Here is a 21,700-nt window from a genome sequence, read left to right on the forward strand (position 1 = left end):
AAAGGACAAAAAAAAAAAAAAGTCTCTCAAAACAAAACCAAATGAATATACAAACTTGATACAATAACACCAAAGGGCCTTAATATAGATATTGATTTAAACTGCTTTATTGCAATCTATGATGCATTCTTTTATATTTATTTTCATTTTAAATATTTTTGTAGTTTTTTGCAATTTTGGGGGCATTTTTTAAAATGTTTATTTTAATTTTGTATTTTAAATGTTTTTGGAATTGGGGTCTCCACCTACTTGATGCTGGTAATAATAAGTAATAACACATAGCCCTTGGAATTTAGAAATTTAAATGTAATATTAAAAAATCAAATAAAAAAAGGCACCATACACTGGCTATACCAGCAGCACTAATCATTGTAATCTAACAGCAGGGAAGTTTCCCCATCATCAGAATACAATACCTTGAATGTGTGGATGAGGAATTTTTACAGCCGCTAGCAATAATCGCTGTGTTTGCCAGGAGAACACAATGGCTCAAAGGGGTGATTCCCTTGTCAACAGGTGGTTGCAGGGAAAAAAATTAACTCTGTCTATGGCCTGCCTTAATTTTAACATACACATGGCCTCTACTGAAAAACGAATGACCTTCCAGGGAAAAATAACGATTTCCTGGGCAAATCCTACAACCAATCACTCAAAATCATGAAAAATGTCAAGTTTGTTGATGGCCAGTTATCTCCTTATCTCCTACACAGCCTGAGCCTGAGGGTTGCATTATATGTGAAATCCTTCTGGTCTATCAATCAAGTCACCTAATTTTGTGAGTTCTAAGCTGGCCATAGATGGATAGATGGATAGAATTTTGAACGAACATTCTTAATTCTTGGGAAAAAAATGTTCTAAGAAAGATTGCTCAGTCATTTTCTAATCATTAGTGAGTCAATGCAATGATAATTTTTCAAATTATTAGTGAATCAATGCAATGTTAATTTTTGACCACATTGGTGAGAAAATGGATGGAGCAGAATGATACATTTTTCTTAAACGTACACATTTCTAAAAGTGTGTGTGGCTTTCATTCAGTAAAGTCCATTCGTTGCTAAATTAAATGTTAAAAGCAAAGTAAACTTTCGTACGATAAATGGATGTTCTGAGAATTTTTGTACCATTTTTCATAATACTTTTCCTAAGAATTTTCGTTCGAAATTCTATCCATCTATGGTCAGCTTTAATTTTGAAGAATGATATGTTCATTAGACAGTAAATCTGTCACTTGGCACAAAGCTTGTCACCACTGTAAAAACAAACACTGGCCTTGTTCAAACAGTGACTGCACTTCTGCCTGTGTCCTTCACCCCCGGCACAGCGCTCTGATGATTCCTGTCCTCTTTATTCTTTACAAATCTTTTATTTACTGACCTGAAATGTGCTCCGATGTGTAGTGGGAGTTCAGCCAGCAATAGAGGTTATACAATGTCACAGTTAAATAGCTGTTACTGCAAGAGAAGTACAAGAGTAATTTGTAAACACTGGAACATGAAAAATAGTTGTCAATCAACACTATATAGCACTACCTGCCTTATGTAACCCCTCAGCTGCACAAGAAAGTTCATGAATATTTTTTACGATTATACTCCCAGCCTCACCTTGAGCAAAGATTTACCAACTTGCAGGACAACAATCTAAGCACCAGCAGGATGAGAGTGATCGTCACTGGGGCAAGTTAACGGAGCAGTTATCCCTTTACCACTTGAGCTCCACAAGTACCCCCTTCAAGACCAGGGCATTTTTTCACTATTCAGCACTGTGCTACTTTAACTGGCAATTGTACGGTCATGCAATATTGTACGCAAATTAATTTTTAACAAATTTCTTTTTACACAAATAGAGCTATCTTTTAGTGGTATTTGATCACCACTAGGTTTTTTATTTTTATATAAACTAAAGAAAAACTGAAAACTTTCTATCATAAAACATAACCAATAAAATTCATAAATGTAGGCCAAAGTGTATTCTGCTACATGTCTTTGGTAATAAAAAAAATCCAAATAATTGTATATTAATTGGTTCGCGTGAAAGTTTTAATCCTTATCCTGAGCAGGCAATGTCTATATACATATATTTTTGCCTGCATGTGCGGACCTGCCGCAGTATACAGTATGTAGTGCGACAGGTCAGCAAGTGGCTAAAGACTCACATGGTTGCCACCATTACGCGTTCCCAGCCACAAGCACCGTTAACAGCATCTGCTGTTGACATTCTGACTTTTAAAAATGCCTGTATCACTTGCTGCCATGCCAAGACAGGAATGTAACAGAGTTTACACAATATTAGCTTCTTCAAACAGCCTAAATTCATAATTTCTAGTTAGAGTATTCAGAGATTCAACAATTTTTAATTAAAGAAACATTTTGATTTTTAATGAAAATAAAATAAAAAAACGGTGCAGGAAAAATGTACAGAAAATATATTACAACACAGAATTAAGCAGCATTCAAATAAAATAGTTCAAAAGTGAAAAATACTTAAGGCCCCATTCACACCTTAGCGATTCTCTGCTTGAAGCTTTAATCTCTAAAACAAGCTTTTTACTAGCGTTTTCTACTCAAATAGCAGCTCTCCACCCCCAACTTCCTCTCCCTCTCCTTACCCTAGTGCTTTCTATTGGCTAAACAAAAACACCAGAAGCTGTAAAACGCTTGTAATACACTTCTAAAATGCTTGTAAAAAGCTACAAATACACAAAAAATGCCAGAAAAACACCAGATGTGAATGGAGCCTAAAGTGATAGTAGAGCCTTACATATACCCAGTGAAGTGACTGGCCTCAGGTGATACACAGAGATTAAACAAAACCTCTTACATAAGTTGTACCTGTTTATGCACAGCCTTCTCTGCTCTACAGCCATTCAAAATACAGAATTTAGACAGCATTTTCTTAGCTCCAGGAGGCAGGGGGTGGTGATCTGATGTCACACACTGCACAGCAAAGAGCTGAGTGTAGCCTGAGACCTAAGTGGGACACAAGCTTTTTTTCTCAAACAATAGGTGCTGGAACTCAACCATGAACCCCCAAAACCCCTCCAAATCACATGAAAATAGTGGGTGGGGTCAAAGTTCATGAACAGTAGGAGGGTCTTAAAGGGGCATTAAATACCAGGATTGCATTTAATACAGAGTGCAGAGTTCAGGTGGGCTACACACAGAGTGCAGAGCTGTGTGTAACTTCTGTGTTTACAAGTGATTGTGGGGAGCATTTCGAACAGGCTGCATTTTTTAACGACGTTTTAAACAATGCCGTTTTTCGGGTTGTAAAAAATGATCGTGTGTGGGCTAAAAGGACGTTAAAAACCTGTGCATGCTCAGAAGCAAGATATGAGACAGGAGCGCTCGTTCTGGTAAAACTACCGTTCATAATGGAGTAAGCACATTCATCACGCTGTAACAGACAGAAAAGCATGAATCGTCTTTTACTAACATGGAATCAGCTAAAGCAGCCCCAAGGGTGGCGTCATCTGCATGGAACTTCCCAGGGGTCAAGTCCTGGGGAAAAAAGTGTGGGAACTCCCACCCAAGATCCACTCCCCCACCAAAAAAAAAAAAAATGATACGCTCCCCCACAAAAAAAAAAATATGATACGCTCATAGGCATAATTACTAAACTTTTTTTTCGATCGTCTGTACCTTAGTAATCCTTTATGTTACTGGCCGCTTCCTGTATATGGATTCATCGGGTAGTGTGCGGGTATTCCGTCACTTCCTCGATGCCGCAATGTCTCCTGGGAGCTTTTGTCATTGTTCCCAGGAGACATTGCGGAGGTCTGCCGTGAGTTATCGCGGGATTTAGAAAGAAGCAAGTGCCCCTGACAGTGACTCGTGCTGGGCATCACCGCTTAGGGAAGGATTGGCTCGGGCGGCTCGGCTGCTCTTGGCTGCCCTAGTCCTGCAAAGGGAACTGAGTTCCTGCTGTGAAAAAAGTGCAGGAACTCCGTTCCCACGCGTTCCCGCAGGACTTGAGCCCTGGAACTTCCCCTTTATAGTGCCGTCATACGTGTTGTACGTCACCGCGCTTTGCTAGAGCATTTTTTTAAAATGATGGTGTGTGGGGAACGTCGTTTTAATGATGAAGTTGGAAAAACTTCGTTTTTTCTACATGCCGAAAAACGTTGTTTTTTTTCATGCCGAAAAATGATCGTGTGTACGCGGCATTCGAGTGAGAAACTAATGCTTTGATCTTCCTTGAATCCCTTAATGCTCTGCAAAACAAGTGTCATGAGAGCACCCTGTACTGATTATTTATAAAACAAAGATTTTATATAAACAAAATGCTTGCTATGGGGTCAGTTGGCAGGAGGGAGGGGGCCATGAGTGCCTGTGTTCTGTTAAAATAGCCAATTCATCAAGATCTCCAATTATGCCACTTCCTGTTACTGTAAACCGTCATTAATTGGATATTTCGAAGACTTGCTGTTTTGACACAACACCGGCAAGTGTGTACACAAAGACTTTGCTGTTCTGACACAACAGCAGGTTCAGAGGAAAAAGTTGTTGCCGCAGAGGCGGCCATTTTGTTGGTTAGTATTGGAGCGGGGTAACAATATCTGCTCATAATGTACCGGAGTGTATACGGTTGACGGTGTTGTGTCAAAACAGCAAGTCATAATAATTAGAAAAAAGGCGCTTCTAAAATATTACAACTGGCAATAAACATCAACATTTTACAAATGTCACAATGCAGACATAAAGAGTACTGTAACACACGTAAACAAATTGCTCTGTAGCATAAAACTCTATAAAATTGTATGTATGCCTATTTTTTGGTCCCTTAATTATGCCTTAAGTCCAAAATATATCTTAACATAACATTAATATATTTAAAAAAATATACAAAAAAAGAGGTAACACCTGCTCTGTGCATTGCTATTTCACAAAAGCGTTGCTTTGGTCAGCTTTCTGCAGTCCCTGGCAGCACTGTAGGCTCTTCCCCTATTTTGGGTGCCTCCTTGTAGCAAGCCAGGTGCTAAGGAGGCATCCATACATGCGCTCTCCCATAAGGTCCCTTACCAAGCTGTGTATGTCTATAGACACATCACCCTATCTCCCCTAATTACAGGAGTTTGATTGATGACAGTAGAAGCCAATGAACCCAAGAAGTAAGGGGAATAACACTGGAGCTGGCATTGGTGACATGGAGCCGAGTAAGTTTGGCCCTCCTCTGTCGCCGGGCCAATTAAAAAGCGTAGCACGCTTCGCGCATGCGCAGAAGGCTTCACTGCCGGTTTCCCCTAGGGTAGTTGGCGGCGGCAGCGCCCTCCTCTGCCGCCCGAGGGACAGGACATTTCTTACCTTAATGTTGAGAATGCATTAAAGAGGTGTTACAGCCTGGGGGGAAAAAATAAAAATCAGCAGTTACAAATACTGTGGCTGCTGACGTTTAATATATGAACAATTACCTGTCCAGGGAGCCCGCAATGGCGGCACCCCAGCCGATCTTCAGATCGGCTGTCGGGTGCTGCCGCCGCCAACTCCCCTAGGGGAAACCGGCAGTGAAGCCTTCTGCGCATGCGCGAAGCGTGCTACGCTTTTTAATTGGCCCGGCGGCAGAGGAGGGCCAAACTTCGGCACTGTCTCCCAGAAGTGGGGACAGAGATCTGTCTAAAACAGGGGCCCGTTTCCCCCTCCCCCAGAAAGGTGCCAAATGTGGCACCGGAGGGGGAGGAAGCAAATAAGCGGAATTTCCACTTTTGGGCGGAACTCCACTTTAAGTTAAAAAAAAGTTAAGAATTTAGCACTACTCTAACACTTGAACCCAGTTTTGCAACTTTGGCATGAGTTATTAAGCAAGGGACTAGGGGGTTAATGAACCATGAATGTTCTTAATCACTTGCATTCAACAGTTTTTGGTGCATGTTATATTGCTTTATATAATTTTGCATATGTAATTGTAATTTTTTCCTTTACTGATTTGTCTAGAGGTTGGTGATTTTCTGGCCTTGGATCTTGGCGGCACAAATTTCCGTGTAATGCTGGTGAAAGTCGGAGAGGATCTGGATGGACAGTGGAAAGTAGACACAAAGCACAAAATGTATTCAATTCCCGAGGATGCCATGACAGGAACTGCAGAAATGGTGAGAAAGAAGTATTTTGTTGCAGTCTGTCCCTATTGGAGAGATCTATTTTTACTTTGTGTCCCAACAGGAAATAAGGGGGAGATCCAAAAATATCAAAGGCCACAGTAAAAACAAAAAAAGTTTGGGCTGGAGTTCGGTATGTGATTTTGCACAGTGTACGCTGATAAAATGCAGCATATCTTCATTTTATCAGATCACAGATCACTTCAGCTGTGGACTGCATTGTAGTGTGAATAGGACAGACAGAAAACAATTGTTTTCTGTGTGTCCCAGTGGTGACAGGCGTTTACACTGCAGTAAAACACCAGTCACTGCACATAGTGTACATTGGCCTAAACAGTGGGTAAACCTGCTTTTAGGCCCCCTGCACACTGGTTGTTTATCCCGGACGCATGGGGTCCTGATGCTTTGCTGAAGGTGGAGGGCACAGGTGTGCAGTTCAGCCCCGCTACAGGCAGCCTGTAAGGGCTGGTTCACACCAGCTACATTGCAGCACAGCGACTGTTGTGCAGTGTTATCCGACTAAGATAAGCACAGTTATTGAGATGTCACACAGACATCTTATAAAGTAAAATTACTGGCCGCGTGGTGTGAAGCAGCGGATGGCCTCACACCGTGCGGCAGTGGTGTGAACCGGGTACATGGGAGACAAGGCATTTTGTCTTGTCTGTACAGTGGGACTGTGCTGGAATAGCCACACAATGCAGCCCCCCCACATCTGATCTGGTGTGAATCTATCTTTAAACTCTATGAGAGAAAAGACTTGTTTTGGCTGGACATCTAGCTGTATTTTCGTTTAGGGCAGTATGCACCCAGGGACAAATGCCTAGAACACAGACTTACTTCAGTGCAATAGATAAAGAGATTCTGCTTTGTTTACAGCACAATGCAATGCACAGAGCAATTGTTGCATGATAAAGGTGATGCTGTGCAGCCAGTGCTTTAAGTGGGCCAAAAGAGGTGCCGGTACTCTATTAGGCGCCGGTGCTCCCCCCCCCCCCAATACTGAACATGAAAATATATATATTTTACAAACCCTCTCTTAGACGAAACATGTCAGAAACTAAAAAAAGAGAAGATAAAATGGGCACAAAGCATGACAAGGGACAGACACCACAGAAAATAGATAGGAGAAGTGTATACATATCTGTGAGCTTGCACATGGACTGCTCAGAGTGACTGATGAATAACATCCATTATTCTATCTATTTTCTGTGGTGTCTGTCCCTTGTCATGCTTTGTGCCCATTTTATCTTCTCTTTTTTTAGTTTCTGACATCATCAGATGGTTTATGTAGTTTTAGCAGAAAATGCACCAATATATTGCAAACCATAGCAGCTATAGATAGATAGAATAATGGATGTTATTCATCAGTCACTCTGAGCAGTCCATGTGCAAGCTTGCAACAATAATCATACAATGAACATCTTCCCACATATCAGTCTGTGAGCAGCCATAGGTAGCAACAAAACACTCACCAGTACTCTGTACTTCAGAAGTTCAGATCCAAAGCAAAGTCCGGTGTTTTTCACTTTGCTGCACCGTCCTGACTCCTAGGAGGGCCAGTCACCCGCTCACATTCACCACGCCGCACTGATCGCTCCTCACAGGCGCGCGGAAAGGAGTTGACGTCACCTAACATGAGGTCAACTCCCTGCCTGCGCCTGCACGTACGGCTCAAGCCGTACTCTGCACACGGCCCGCCCCCCTCCACTAGCTGATGGCCGGCCCAGCCAATGACATTATGGAGGAGAGAGACGGTGCGCGATGTAATTCGCCCAGCGCCGGCCAGCCACTACAATGCTGTAGCTAGCTCTCCGCTGCGTTCCGGTACCGGAAACCCACGTACTGGGCGCACGGAGAGGTGCTGGTACTCTCCAGGGCCATTTTTGGAAGTGGCGGTACTGAGTACCGCCGCGTTCCGGCCCACTTAAAGCACTGTGTGCAGCCCTGAAACATTGCATGTCTTGTGTTGTGAGTGAGTGACAAAAAAAAGCTCCCATTTAGCAGTTACTTTTGTGCATATGAAATATCTTGTCTTGTATGTACAAAAATGTGCCACTGATTTTAGTCATTCCAGTTGCAGGCAGGTGGCATACTGTATGTTTAGTTAGCATGTGGCTGCCCAGGTCAGGGGGAAGGTGTTAATGTTTTTGCTGACTTCCCTGAGTGTGTTCGCAGGCTTTTTTCTGGGGTCCCTCCCGTGTTATATAAAAGGGAAGAGGTCCGGATCCTAGGAGGCTCAAGAATTGACAGGACACGTGCAGTGACTTGTTGGGGCTTGTGGTCCACTTCGGAGCACCTATCTATTGGGACAACCCAAGAACAGCACCTACAGTGGGGATCGAAAGTTTGGGCACCCCAGGTAAAAATGTGTATTAATGTGCATAACGAAGCCAAGGAAAGATGGGGAAAATCTCCAAAAGGCATCAAATTACAGATTAGACATTCTTATAATATGTCAAAAAAGTTAGATTTTATTTCCATCATTTACACTTCCAAAATTACAGAAAACAAAAAAATGGCGTCTGCAAAAGTTTGGGCACTCTGCAGAGTTAATATCTTGTACTGCCGCCTTTGGCAAGTATCACAGCTTGTAAATGCTTTTTGTAGCCAGCCAAGAGTCTTTCAATTCTTGTTTGAGGTATCTTTGCCCATTCTTCCTTACAAAAGTCCAGTTCTTTGAGATTTCGGGGCTGTCTGTCACGCACTGCTCTTTTAAGGTCTATCCATAGATTTTCAATTATGTTGAGGTCAGGAGATTGTGAAGGCCATGGCAAAACCTTCAGTTTACGCCTCTTGATGTAATCCCCCGTGGATTTTGAGGTGTGTTTAGGATCATTATCCATTTGTAGAAGCCATCCTCTCTTTAACTTCAGCTTTTTCACAGATGGCATCAAGTTACCATCCAAAATTTGCTGACATTTTATTGAATCCATTTTTCCTTCTACTCGTGAAATGTTCCCTGTGCCACTGGCTGCAATACAACCCCAAAGCATGATTGATCCACCCCCATGCTTCACAGTTGGACAGAGGTTCTTTTCATTAAATTCCGTGCCCTTTCTTCTCCAAACGTACCTTTGCTCATTCCGGCCAAAAAGTTCTATTCTAACCTCATCGGTCCACAGAAGTTTCCAAAATGCATCAGGCTTGCATCAGGCTTTATATGTTCATTTGCAAAGTTCAAACGCTGATTTTTGTGGTGAGGACGTAGAAGAGGTTTTCTTCTGATGACTCTTCCATGAAGACCATATTTGTACAAGTATCTCTTTATAGTGGAATAGTGTACCACAACTCCAGTGTCTGTCAGATCTTACTGGAGGGATCGTGGAGTCAAACATGGGTTTTGAATTGCTTTTCTCACAATCCTGTGAGCTGTTCTGTCTGATATTTTTCTTGGTCTTCCAGATCTTGTTTTAATTTCCACTGTTCCTGATGACTGACATTTCTTAATTACATTCCGAACAGAGGATATTGACATCTGAAAACGCTTTGCTATCTTCTTATAGCCTTCTCCAGCTTTGTGAGCGTCAACTATTTTCAGTTTTAGTTTTCTAGACAACTGCTTAGAAGAACCCATGGTGCTGATTGTTGGGGCAAGGTCAGATGAGTCTGGGCATTTAAAACCTTTGAGATTGACATCACCTGGTCTTCCCAGACGATGAGTGAGAACAATCCATGACACTGGCAGGTCTCAGCTTTGCAAAGGGGGCAGTGCATGCTATAAATTCTGCAGGGTGCCCAAACTTTTGCAGACATAATTTTTTTGTTTTCTGTAATCTTGAAAGTGTAAATGATGTAAATAAAATCTAACTTTTTTTGACGTATTATAAGAACGTCTAATCTGTAATTTGATGCCTTTTGGAGATTTTTCCATTTTTCCTTGGCTTCGTTATGCACATTAATACAAATTTTTACCTGGGGTGCCCAAACTTTCGATCCCCACTGTATCTATTGGGACACCCCAAGTACTTCTCCATTCGAGCCTTGCCAAGTATGGAAGCTTTCCATAGCAAATTCACCTGTGCAGCTAATTTGGGGCAGCCGCAGCTAGTTGCAGTTATGAGAAAGACATTATTGCATGTTATAAAACAGAAAAAAGGGAGGGAATGCACATTTTATTGCCTTACCCAAAACATTTAATAGGTAATGAAAGGTTAAAAATGGATACAACTGCACAATGGAACACGGTGCAGACATAACAAGGGTATAGGTTGATGCATTTTGGGGGCGCACCCCCTACCTCAGAGCCAAGCTAGTCTAGTCTTATGCTGCACGCTAGTAGCTCATCTCTGTTTAATGTTTGATTTTTCACATGACCGCGGCCTCGGCCTGGTCCCAGGCATTGGTGAGCTCACCTTCAGACAAGATGTTACCCCTCGTGCATGGGTGCATCTAGACCCCGTGCACTGAATGCAAGATCTGAACATCGTATGGAATGCAGATGGGGGTTTCTTCTTCTCTGTAATATAAAAATAAATCTCATGTTAAAATTATAGGGTATAATCCCACCTATAGCCATGATATTAAAAACCGCTGTGTGTGACAATGACATTTATTAAAGACAGCAACCAACAGACAGAGGGACATTTTGGGGCTTAAGTATAGAAGATTACAAAAGAACGTTTTCAGGATAGAAAACAGTCAACGTGTCAATACTGTATATTAAATATTGCAGGTTCCTATAGACAACACAGATATATTCATGGTTTTTACATTTACCAATATCTCTCTTCCCAGCTGTTTGATTACATTGCTGAATGTATCTCGGATTACCTGGACCAGCAGAATATGAAGCATAAGAAGCTCCCACTGGGCTTTACCTTCTCCTTTCCTGTCAGACATGAAGATATTGACAAGGTAACAAATCTAGGAAGGGACAGCAACCTAAAATAGCAGAAACACTGCAGTGTGCACAGGGTGCATGGATGGATATCTGTTAACATTATGTATTGCAGTGGCGGCCCGTCCATAGCGGGCGCCGCCCCCCCCCTCCCCCCAGCCAGTAAAAAAAAAAAAAACAACTTTTTTTTTAAACATGTCTCTTTAAAAAAACGAAAAATGAAAAAAAAAATCCTTATGTGCACTGTGTCCGGGCGCCGGGCATAGTGCAGTATGGGTAGCGCCACGTCTGTGCAATCACAAGATTGCAGACGCGGCGCTACATTGGCAGCTAAAATATGCCTTTGTGGCGCAAACCGTCGCGCCACTGTTTCCGGCGCGATGGCCTGTATTATGGCCGGGCGGGTGCAGTGAGTACACACAGTGCATAGAACTATTTCACCGCCCCAGTGGGCGCTGCTTTGTTTCCAGTGGGCGGCCGTCAGCAGACCCCCAACCCCCCCCCCCCCCCCCTTATTAAAAAAAATGCATATTGTGGCTGAAATGTCTGCCGTCAGGAAGCACCCCCTACCCCAGTTATTGTTTTTTTTAAAATGCACATTCACTGCTTGATCTCCACCCATCCACCTCGGAGCCTTTTATTGTAGTTAGACTGCTGGGACTTGTAGTTCATCTTCTCCTGGGGCTCATGGAGAAGATGGAGATTGGAGAACTACAAGTCCCAGCAGGTTATACATACAATAAGGCTCTGAAGTGGAAAGGTGTGGATGGCATGCACCTGAGCCCAGGAGAAGATGGGGAACTACAAGTCCCAGCAGGTTATAATATAAGGCTCCTAGGTGGATGGGTGTCTTGTATTATAACCTGCTGGGACTTGTAGTTCCCCATCTTCTCCTGGCTCAGGTGCATGCCATCCACACCCATCCACCTCAGAGCCTTATTGTATGTATAACCTGCTGGGACTTGTAGTTTTCCATCTTCTCCTGGGGCTCAGGTGTATGCAATCCACCATCTATGGGACTACAAGTCCCAGCAGTGAGAAAAACTGGACAAAGATGGTGGATTGCATGCACTTGAGCCCCAGGAGACGATGGAGAACTACAAGTCCCAGCAGGTTATAATATAAAGCTCCGAGGTGGATGGATGACTGGACAGTGACACAGTGGGGACAATTGGAACATCGGCATGAATGAGCACAGTGGCGACAATTAAAGGGCACAGTGGTGACAATTGGCACAGTGGCTGTGTTTGATGGCATGGCACAGTGGCTGCGTTTGATGGCATGGTACAGTGGCTGCATTTGATGGCATGGCACAGTGGTGACAATTGATGGCACAGTGACCACAATTGATGGCATGGCACAGTGGCTGCATTTGATGGCATGGCACAGTGGCTGCGTTTGGCACAGTGGTGACAATTGATGGCACAGTGACCATAATTGATGGCATGGCACAGTGGTGACAATTGATGGCACAGTGACCACAATTGATGGCATGGCACAGTGGCACATGGCACAGTGGCTGCATTTGATGGCATGGCACAGTGGTGACAATTGATGGCACAGTGACCATAATTGATGGCATGGCACAGTGGTGACAATTGATGGTACAGTGGCTGCATTTGATGGCATGGTACAGTGGCTGCATTTGATGGCATGGCACAGTGGCTGCATTTGATGGCATGGCACAGTGGCTGCATTTGATGGCATGGCACAGTGGCTGCATTTGATGGCATGGCACAGTGGTGACAATTGATGGCACAGTGACCATAATTGATGGCATGGCACAGTGGTGACAATTGATGGCGCAGTGACCACAATTGATGGCATGGCACAGTGGCTGCATTTGATGGCATGGCACAGTGGCTGCGTTTGATCGCATGGTACAGTGGTGACAATTGATGGCACAGTGGCTGCGTTTGATGGCATGGCACAGTGGTGACAATTGATGGCACAGTGGCTGTGTTTGATGGCATGGTACAGTGGCTGCATTTGATGGCATGGCACAGTGGTGACAATTGATGGCACAGTGACCACAATTGATGGCATGGCACAGTGGCTGCATTTGATGGCATGGCACAGTGGCTGCATTTGATGGCATGGTACAGTGGCTGCATTTGATGGCATGGCACAGTGGCTGCATTTGATGGCATGACACAGTGGTGACAATTGATGGCACAGTGACCATAATTGATGGCATGGCACAGTGGTGACAATTGATGGCACAGTGACCACAATTGATGGCATGGCACAGTGGCTGCATTTGATGGCATGGCACAGTGGCTGCGTTTGATGGCATGGTACAGTGGTGACAATTGATGGCACAGTGGCTGCGTTTGATGGCATGGCACAGTGACTGCGTTTGATGGCATGGCACAGTGGCTGCGTTTGATGGCATGGCACAGTGGCTGCGTTTGATGGCATGGTACAGTGGTGCGAATTGATGGCACAGTGACTGCGTTTGATGGCATGGCACAGTGGTGCGAATTGATGGAACAGTGGCTGCATTTGATGGGCACAGTGAGGCTGCGATTTTTTTTTTCTTCGTTTGCGCCCCCCAAAAATTTTGAGCACCAGCCGCCACTGATGTATTGTTTTTTTTTTTTTTATTGTTTTTTGATGTATTGTTTTTTTAACTACATTTCTGAGGTCCTAAAGCAATTGTAAGATGAAAAAATATTGGCAGATACAGCTGTGTAATCATCAGTACATAATTTTTTGCACACACTGTAAGTACCTGAGTTTGACCTTGTATGCGCATCTTGCAAACCCTGCATAGGCGTGCGCACAGGGTGTGCCAAGTGTGCCCAGGCACACCCTAATCACCCTTTACAGCACAGATTCCCCCCTACTTCCCTGGCTTCCTCCTTCCCCTGCAGTGCTACCAGCTTCTCTCCTCTCCCGCCAGCTGTTGCTGCAAGGATGTTTTAGGATTAGTGGAGGAAGGGGCCAGTAAATATGTAATTGACCATCCCCTTCCCTTTCTATATGAACATTGTGAGAGATCAGTAGTGTGTGCTTGAGCTTTGGGGTGCACACCCTAATGCAATAGACGGTGCACACCTATGAAACCCTGTATAGCAGAGCTGGAGCCATCAGTGAATCTGCTGTCAAGAAGAATGCTAATAGATGGAGAGAGCACAGTGACAGAGAAATTAGCTCATTGCTGTGCTGCTTCTCCTATCACTGTCCAATAACTGGCTGGGACATGTCCCGAATGACTTGGGCTCAAAGGCAGTGGGTTAAATGATGTTTGCCATCAAACTGAAGACATCAAGCCGCAGAAAAAAAAAGTACTGTGGGGAAAATCTCTGCATTGAAACTGAATGTTGTAGCAATAGCTGGTTTTGTTCTTTTATGTTTAAATCGTTTTTTTTTTTAAGTTTTGTATACAAAATATATAAAACAAAAAAGTAACTCTCAGCATTGCATAGCACAGTATCAAACATATTTAGAGAATCATGTATATAATAGTCTATGACATTGGAGAGCCCTATTGATATCGCCCACAATATCCATAATAACCCTCTCAAGTGGGCCAAAGTACAGTAGCACAAAAATCGACCATACACAAGCCTACTGTGTCCAGGGCCCCAAGGTCGCCTCCCATCCCAGGCCTTATCGGGCAATCAACCCGCTGGGAAGAGCTATCGGGGGAGCCTAAATCCTCTGAATGTGCTGGTGCTGCCCTCAACTTCCCTGGTAAGCAACAATCTGCTGAGGGTAAACAAAAGAGGTACCTCGACTATAAAGTCAAAATCAATACCCCACAGTATGAAGTTTTTTAGAGAAAATGTACGGAAGAAAGGAAATAGAGGGGGGAACAAAACCGAGAAGGAAGGGTTGGGAAGGGAGGGGGAATGAACCACGGCTCCGTGCCTAGAGGCCCATATTACAATAATAAATCTAGGTAGTGAGCATTCGGGGATCATTTGTAAAATATCTAATCCAAGGGTCCCATACTTTATGAAATAACTTCATCTTGTCCTGCACCAGTGCAGTCAAACTTTCGTTTAACATAAGCCACGATAATTTGCCTTTAAGCTAATCAAATGGAAGGGCGGAGGACCTCCAATTCCTGGCTATGTTTATTTTTGCTGAAATAAAAATAAAGGTTATAAGCCGCCTTTGGAATTTGGAGGCTACCACTACCCCTCCCCCCAGAAGTGCTTGTTTTGCTGATTTAGTCAAGCCTAGCTGGGTAAGGAAATAAATGAAATTATAGACCCTTATCCGAAACCTTCTGACCTTAGGTCATGTCCACCATATGTGGTAGGTAGATTCGACTTGACCACAACCTATAAAAACACATAGAGGTAGCTCCAGGAACAAAAGTGGCCAATCTGGCTGGAACCATATACCATCTCAATAAAACCTTGTAGTTTGCCTCTATTATCGAGGTATTGATAAGTGATTGAGATGCTGTCAACGTTTGCCATTCCTCTAGGTCAAGGGTTTCTTGTAAGTCCTTTTCCCATTGGATCATGTAGCTCAGTTTAGTCGATACATTTATCAATATCGGATATATGGCAGTTATGTGACCCTTAATGTTATCATAGTGACTACATAAATATTCTATGGGGGTCAATGTCGCTAAATCACCCTTACGGATAAAGTTTATAAATGGTGGCTTATCTGAGTGTATCTATAGCGTTCTGTAGGTGGCATTTGATACTTGTCTACCATATACTGCTCGGATAGCATACCCTTACTATGGCAAAGGTCAGCTAGTCGCATTAATCCTTTATTAGTCCACTATTCGAACGCGAGGGAAGTGAGGCCCGGGGTAAACGCACCATTTTTCAATAGTGGCGCCAATGGGGGGTGGGGTGACTTGAATTTGTGGGTTCTGGAGAGTCTATCCCATATCTCTAGTGAGAAGGACAACGTAGGGCACAATATTATAGGTCTTTCTTTTATTGGAAGCCACATAACGTGAGAAATAGGGTTCGGACGACAGGAATAAGCTTCCATAGTCATCCATATTGCTTGCGGTAGCTGGGAGTGATATCTAGAAAGTTGGGCCATCTGGGCCACATAGAAGTATTTCTGAAGGTCCGGTAGACCAAGTCCCCCCTTCTGTTTTGGAGTATACATAGTAACCTTGTTCACCCTAGGCCTCTTGTCTCCCCAAAACAAAATTGTAAATTTTTTCTTTGGAACATTTGGAGGTCGTTCCGAGCCAAAGCCACTGGTAAAGTGCGAAAGAAGTACAATATCCTCGGCAGGACATTAATTTTTATCGAGTGGAGTCTGCCGAACCACGATGGGGGGTGAATCTGCCATTTAGTCAGGTCATCCGTCAACCGCTTAAAGAGGGCTGGATAATTTCTCTTATATAGCATTTGAATAGATGAAGTCAAATGTATGCTTAGGTATGGGAGAGTCTCAGGTTCCCACTGAAACTGGTATGATTGTTTGAGTGTTATCTGAGTAGAGATTGGTAGGTAAAGGTTCAGTGCCATGGATTTGCTGTGGTTTATTTTTAGTCCTAAGATATCAGAGAATGGTTGTAAGATGACGTGTAAGTTAGGGAGGGAAGTGATGGGCGGCAAAGGTCGTCAGCAAAAAGCAAGCATTTATGGTCATAGTCTCCACAAACGATCCCCCGGATATCCTGGCATGTGCAGATTTTCATGGCTAAAGGCTCTATCGCTAGAGCAAATAATAGTGGCGATAATGGGCACCCCTGTCTAGTACCCCTTCTTATAGCCAGGGATTGGGAGGAGTAACCTCTGATCATCAACGAAGCAGACGGTGTGTCATAAAGCGTACGAAGGAGGACCAGAAATCGCTCGCCAAATCCAAAACGACACAACACGTCAAACAAATAGAGAGGGAGTCAAACGCTCTCTGGACGTCCAACGAAAGCAGCATCCCACCTCTGGGTCCATTTCCGTCCCAGTCAGATTGGACCGCCGAAATTAAATGTATTATCCTGCGGGTTTGGTCCAAAGCTTGTCTGTTGGGAACAAATCCTGCCTGGTCAGGGTGGATATATCTTGGAAAAAAAGTATTTAATCATAAGGCCAGTAGTTTGGTTAACATTTTTAGATCTGTATTGATTAATGAAATCTGGCGATAATTGGCACAGTCCCCATGGCCCTTCCCCGGTATAACATTTATATAAGCTACATTTTCGTGACTAGGGAGTTTATTACCCCGCCTCAAGTCATTAAAATAGATACATAAATGAGGGGCAAGAATATCCTGATATTTCCTGTAGTAATGGCCGGGGAAGTCATCTGGCCCTGGGGCCTTAGAGGGATGGATGTTTTTATAGTATCCTTAATTTCTGATTCCGAAAAGTCATCATCCATCATTTTCGCATGGTCATGTGTCAATTTAGGCAGTGGAAGAACGCCTCCATCTTGGGCAGATCAAATTTATTCGGTGGACTATACAGTTTAGTATAAAATTTGTGAAATTCTTTTAAAATTAATTCGGGATTTTGGGTAGGGTGACGAGTAGGTAATCTTAATTTAGGTGGAGTCGGCGTATACGGCCGGGGTACAAGCTTCCTGGCTAACATCGTAGTTGGTTTATCACCCATGGTATAGAACCTGGGCCAGATCCACAAAAACCTGGCGCAACTTAAAAAATCCCATTTAAGTTACACTGCCTTAAAATTTCTACCTAAGTGCCCAATCCACAAAGCACTTACCTAGAAATTTCAGGCCGTGTAACTTAAATTCCGCCGGCGCAAGGCGTTCCTATTCAAATGGGGCGAGTACCATTTAAATGAGGCGCGCTCCCGCGCCGGCCGTACTGCGCATGCGCGAAGTTACGTTACGCCGAGTTTTGTGGATCGCGCCGGCTTAAAAAAGTTGCGTCGGGAAAAAAAAAAAAATTGACAGCGTCGCTCGGCATGCATTCCTGAGGGAGAACTCCATGCCAATTTTCAAAGAAAAAACCGGCATGGGTTCCCCCCCCAGGAGCATACCAGGCCCTTAGGTCTGGTATGGGTTGTAAGGAGACCCCCCTACGCCGAAAAATCGACGTAGGGGGTCCCCCTACAATCCATACCAGACCCGTATCCAAAGCACGCTACCCGGCCGGTCAGGAAAGGGAGTGGGGACGAGCGAGCGCCCCCCCTCCTGAGCCGTGCCAGGCCGCATGCCCTCAACATGGGGGGGTTGGGTGCTCTGGGGCAGGGGGGCGCACTGCGGGCCCCCCCACCCCAGAGCACCCTGTCCCCATGTTGATGAGGACAGGACCTCTTCCCGACAACCCTTGCCATTGGTTGTCGGGGTCTGCGGGCGGGGGCTTATCGGAATCTGGGAGTCCCCTCAAATAAGGGGGCCCCCAGATACCGGCCCCCCACCCTAAGTGAATGGATATGGGGTACATCGTACCCCTACCCATTCACCTGGAGGCAAAAAGTTAAAGTTATTAAACACACAACACAAGGGTTTTTAAAATAATTTATTAGTCTGCTCCGGAGGCCCCCCCTGTCTTCTTTATTAGCTCTAATACCAGGGGGGGCTTCTTCTTCCACTCTCCGGGGGTCTTCTTCCACTCTCCGGGGGGGCTTCTTCTTCCGCTCTCCGGGGGGTCTTCTCCGCTCTCCGGGGGTCTTCTTCTATCTTCGCCGCTCTCCGCTGTTGACTCGGCGCACCCCGGTTCTTCTGCAGCTGTCCGGTGCCTTCTCCTTCAGCGCTGGCTGCCTGCTATCTTCGTGTGTTAGCTCAATTACTAGCAGGCAGCCATCGCGGTCTTCTGTGACGTCAGGTTCTTCTTCTCCCTTCTTCCGATGTTGACTCGTCGCCTCTTGTCACTGCAATGATGGAAGCGCGCCTTGCATCCCATTTATATAGGCATCACCGTCCCATCATGCTCCGGCAGGTACCCACGTGGTGGGTGCCTACCCACGTGCACCCACCACGTGGGTACCTGCCGGAGCATGATGGGACGGTGATGCCTATATAAATGGGATGCAAGGCGCGCTTCCATCATTGCAGTGACAAGAGGCGACGAGTCAACATCGGAAGAGGGGAGAAGAACAGAAGAGAAGAAGGTGATGTCACAGAAGACCGCGATGGCTGCCTGCTAGTAATTGAGCTAACACACGAAGATAGCAGGCAGCCAGCGCTGAAGAAGAAGGCACCGGACAGCTGCAGAAGAACCGGGGTTCGCCGAGTCAACAGCGGAGAGCGGCGGAGATAGAAGAAGACCCCTGGAGAGCGGAAGAAGACCCCCCCCGGAGAGCGGAAGAAGAAGCCCCCCCCCGGAGAGTGGAAGAAGACCCCCGGAGAGTGGAAGAAGAAGCCCCCCCTGGTATTAGAGCTAATAAAGAAGACAGGGGGGGCCTCCGGAGCAGACTAATAAAATATTTTAAAAACCCTTGTGTTGTGTGTTTAATAACTTTAACTTTTTGCCTCCAGGTGAATGGATAGGGGTACGATGTACCCCATATCCATTCACTTAGGGTGGGGGGCCAGTATCTGGGGGCCCCCTTATTTGAGGGGACTCCCAGATTCCGATAAGCCCCCGCCCGCAGACCCCGACAACCAACGGCAAGGGTTGTCGGGAAGAGGTCCTGTCCTCATCAACATGGGGACAGGGTGCTCTGGGGTGGGGGGGCCCGCAGTGCGCCCCCCTGCCCCAGAGCACCCAACCCCCCCATGTTGAGGGCATGCAGCCTGGCACGGCTCAGGAGGGGGGGGGCGCTCGCTCGTCCCCACTCCCATTCCTGGCCGGCCGGGTAGCGTGCTTTGGATACGGGTCTGGTATGGATTGTAGGGGGACCCCCTACGTCGATTGTTCGGCGTAGGGGGGTCTCCTTACAACCCATACCAGACCTAAGGGCCTGGTATGCTCCTGGGGGGGAACCCATGCCGGTTTTGTTTTTACAAATTGCCGTGGAGTTCTCCCTCGGGAATGCATACCAAATGCCGTCGCTTGAATGGGCTTTTACATGGTGTTACTAGTTTACACTTTGTAACACCAGCCCTAGTTTTACACTTGCAAACTAAAACTTACGGCGAAAAAACGAAGCTGAAAAGCTTTGTGGATCGCCCTAAGTGCTAATTTGCATACTAGAAGCGGCATTTCGACTCGAAATACCCCCAGCGGCAGATGCGGTACTGCATCCTAAGATTCGGCAGTGTAATTCAATTACACATGCCGGATCTTCTGCCTAACTTTGGAAAACTGCTTCTGTGGATCAGTTCCAAAGTTAGGACAAGGGATACGATGGAGTAACACCAGTTATTCCGTCGTATCTCTTTTGTGGATCTGGCCCCCTGTGCTTAGACCAACTAATATGCTTCTCAGCTTGCGTAGTCAAGCTAAGATTAAGTGCAAGTCTCACTTCGTTAATTTTATGCCTAAGGTCAAACCAGGGGTTCCTATGTTGTTCTTCCATTACCGCTTCTAGATTTGTTTATAATTGCTTAATTGTGTGTTCTCGGGTCTGTTTTGCTCTGGCCGCTATTTGGATTAATTTCCCTCGTATTGTGGCCTTGTGGGCTGCCCAATTGATAGCGGGGGATGTGTCCGAGGACTTATTTGTCCGAAAATACTCCTGAATTTCTTTTTCAATTTCTACGTAAAGTATAGGGTCATTCAGTAGGCTTACATTGAGTCGTCAGGGAGAAGGGCGAGACTTAGTCCAGAGTCCCTTGGTGGAGAGTTTGATCGGGGAATGATCAGACCAGGGAGTAGATAATATTTTTACCAATGTTATATACAGAAGCAAGGGGGTATGCACTAGGAGATGATCAATCCTGGATTAGGTGTGATGTACCTGCGAAAAGTAAGTATAGTCTCTTGCTGTGGGGTTGTGTTCCCGCCATGAGTCAATCAGGTCATGGAAATGAAATAGGCGTGCTACCTTACTACTCTCAGTCGGTGGTCGTTTTAAAATTGGTTTTATAGGATCTGATTTATCCATAATCCTGTCCAGTGGAACGTTGCTATCGCCCCCCATTATAATCTGTCCCTTAGGCGTTAGTATTCTGAGCATTTTACTAAAGAATTTTGTCTGTCCGATTTTGGGGGCGTAATACGATAAAAATGAAACCACCTGGTCATGAAGACGTCCCACCGCTAAAAGATATCTGCCGCCTTTGTCTTTCACTATCGTGATGGGTGTGAAGGGGGTCCACTTAGAAAAGCTTACCGCCACTCCCTGCTTCTTATCGGGTCCACTCACGACCCTAAAAAATTAGCAGGGGTGGGGCATGGAACAGGAGCTCGTGGGTGGAGGAAGAAAGGGGTGAGAGAGAAAAAGATGAGAAATAAATAAAGAAACAATAAAAAACGTATTGGCTGTAGGCCTAAACATTTAAACGTAATAAACCTGAGAGAGTCAGCAGCTGCATGGGGGATAACCCCCGCCGGAGGTAGAATCCCGTACTGATTGTGTAAGGGTACCATCCCCTCTAGAGGATAAGTAGTCTTACAAATGGGTGGCATGCATTGCCACCCCGACCCAAGGATAAAAACCTTCTAAACAGAACAACCAGGGTTGAACATAGGTTGGCACAGTCAAATTAACAAGTGACCCCTCAACAGACAGCCAAGGCCATCTTTCCCCTTGAAGGACAAGTTCCCTATTGGTTACTCCTGCCCCAGGGGACTCAATTATTCCCACTACCGAGGGGTCCTATGCAGTGTATAGCAAACTAAACCCAAGCTATTCACTCAGTACCAACTATAACAAGTAGTTAAAAGTCTATAAATTGTTCAGGTTGATAGGGAACTGCAGATAGTTGAGCCAACAGGGCAGTCACGCAAGGACCACTTTAAATGAAGGACTGGAACCAGTCTCA

General features: G+C 45.0%; 1 protein-coding gene and 1 long non-coding RNA gene across 3 annotated transcripts in view; one reads left to right on the forward strand and one right to left on the reverse strand.

The window, feature by feature from the left end:
- GCK (glucokinase) overlaps window positions 1-21,700 on the forward strand; it is a 61,187-nt gene that overhangs the window by 20,515 nt on the left and 18,972 nt on the right. The window contains exons 3-4 of the mRNA XM_040346045.1: window positions 5,928-6,082; window positions 10,826-10,945. Coding sequence (XP_040201979.1) covers window positions 5,928-6,082; window positions 10,826-10,945 — 275 coding nt within the window. The remainder of the gene's footprint in view (window positions 1-5,927; window positions 6,083-10,825; window positions 10,946-21,700) is intronic.
- The window catches only part of LOC120933062, a 117,509-nt gene that overhangs the window by 8,699 nt on the left and 87,110 nt on the right, over window positions 1-21,700 (reverse strand). For both annotated transcript variants that reach the window (XR_005748057.1, XR_005748056.1), the window contains one exon: window positions 1,375-1,451. This is a non-coding gene — a long non-coding RNA (uncharacterized LOC120933062). The remainder of the gene's footprint in view (window positions 1-1,374; window positions 1,452-21,700) is intronic.

Source organism: Rana temporaria, chromosome 3 (assembly GCF_905171775.1).
Source record: "Rana temporaria chromosome 3, aRanTem1.1, whole genome shotgun sequence".
In the NCBI taxonomy this organism is placed as follows: Eukaryota; Metazoa; Chordata; class Amphibia; order Anura; family Ranidae; genus Rana; species Rana temporaria.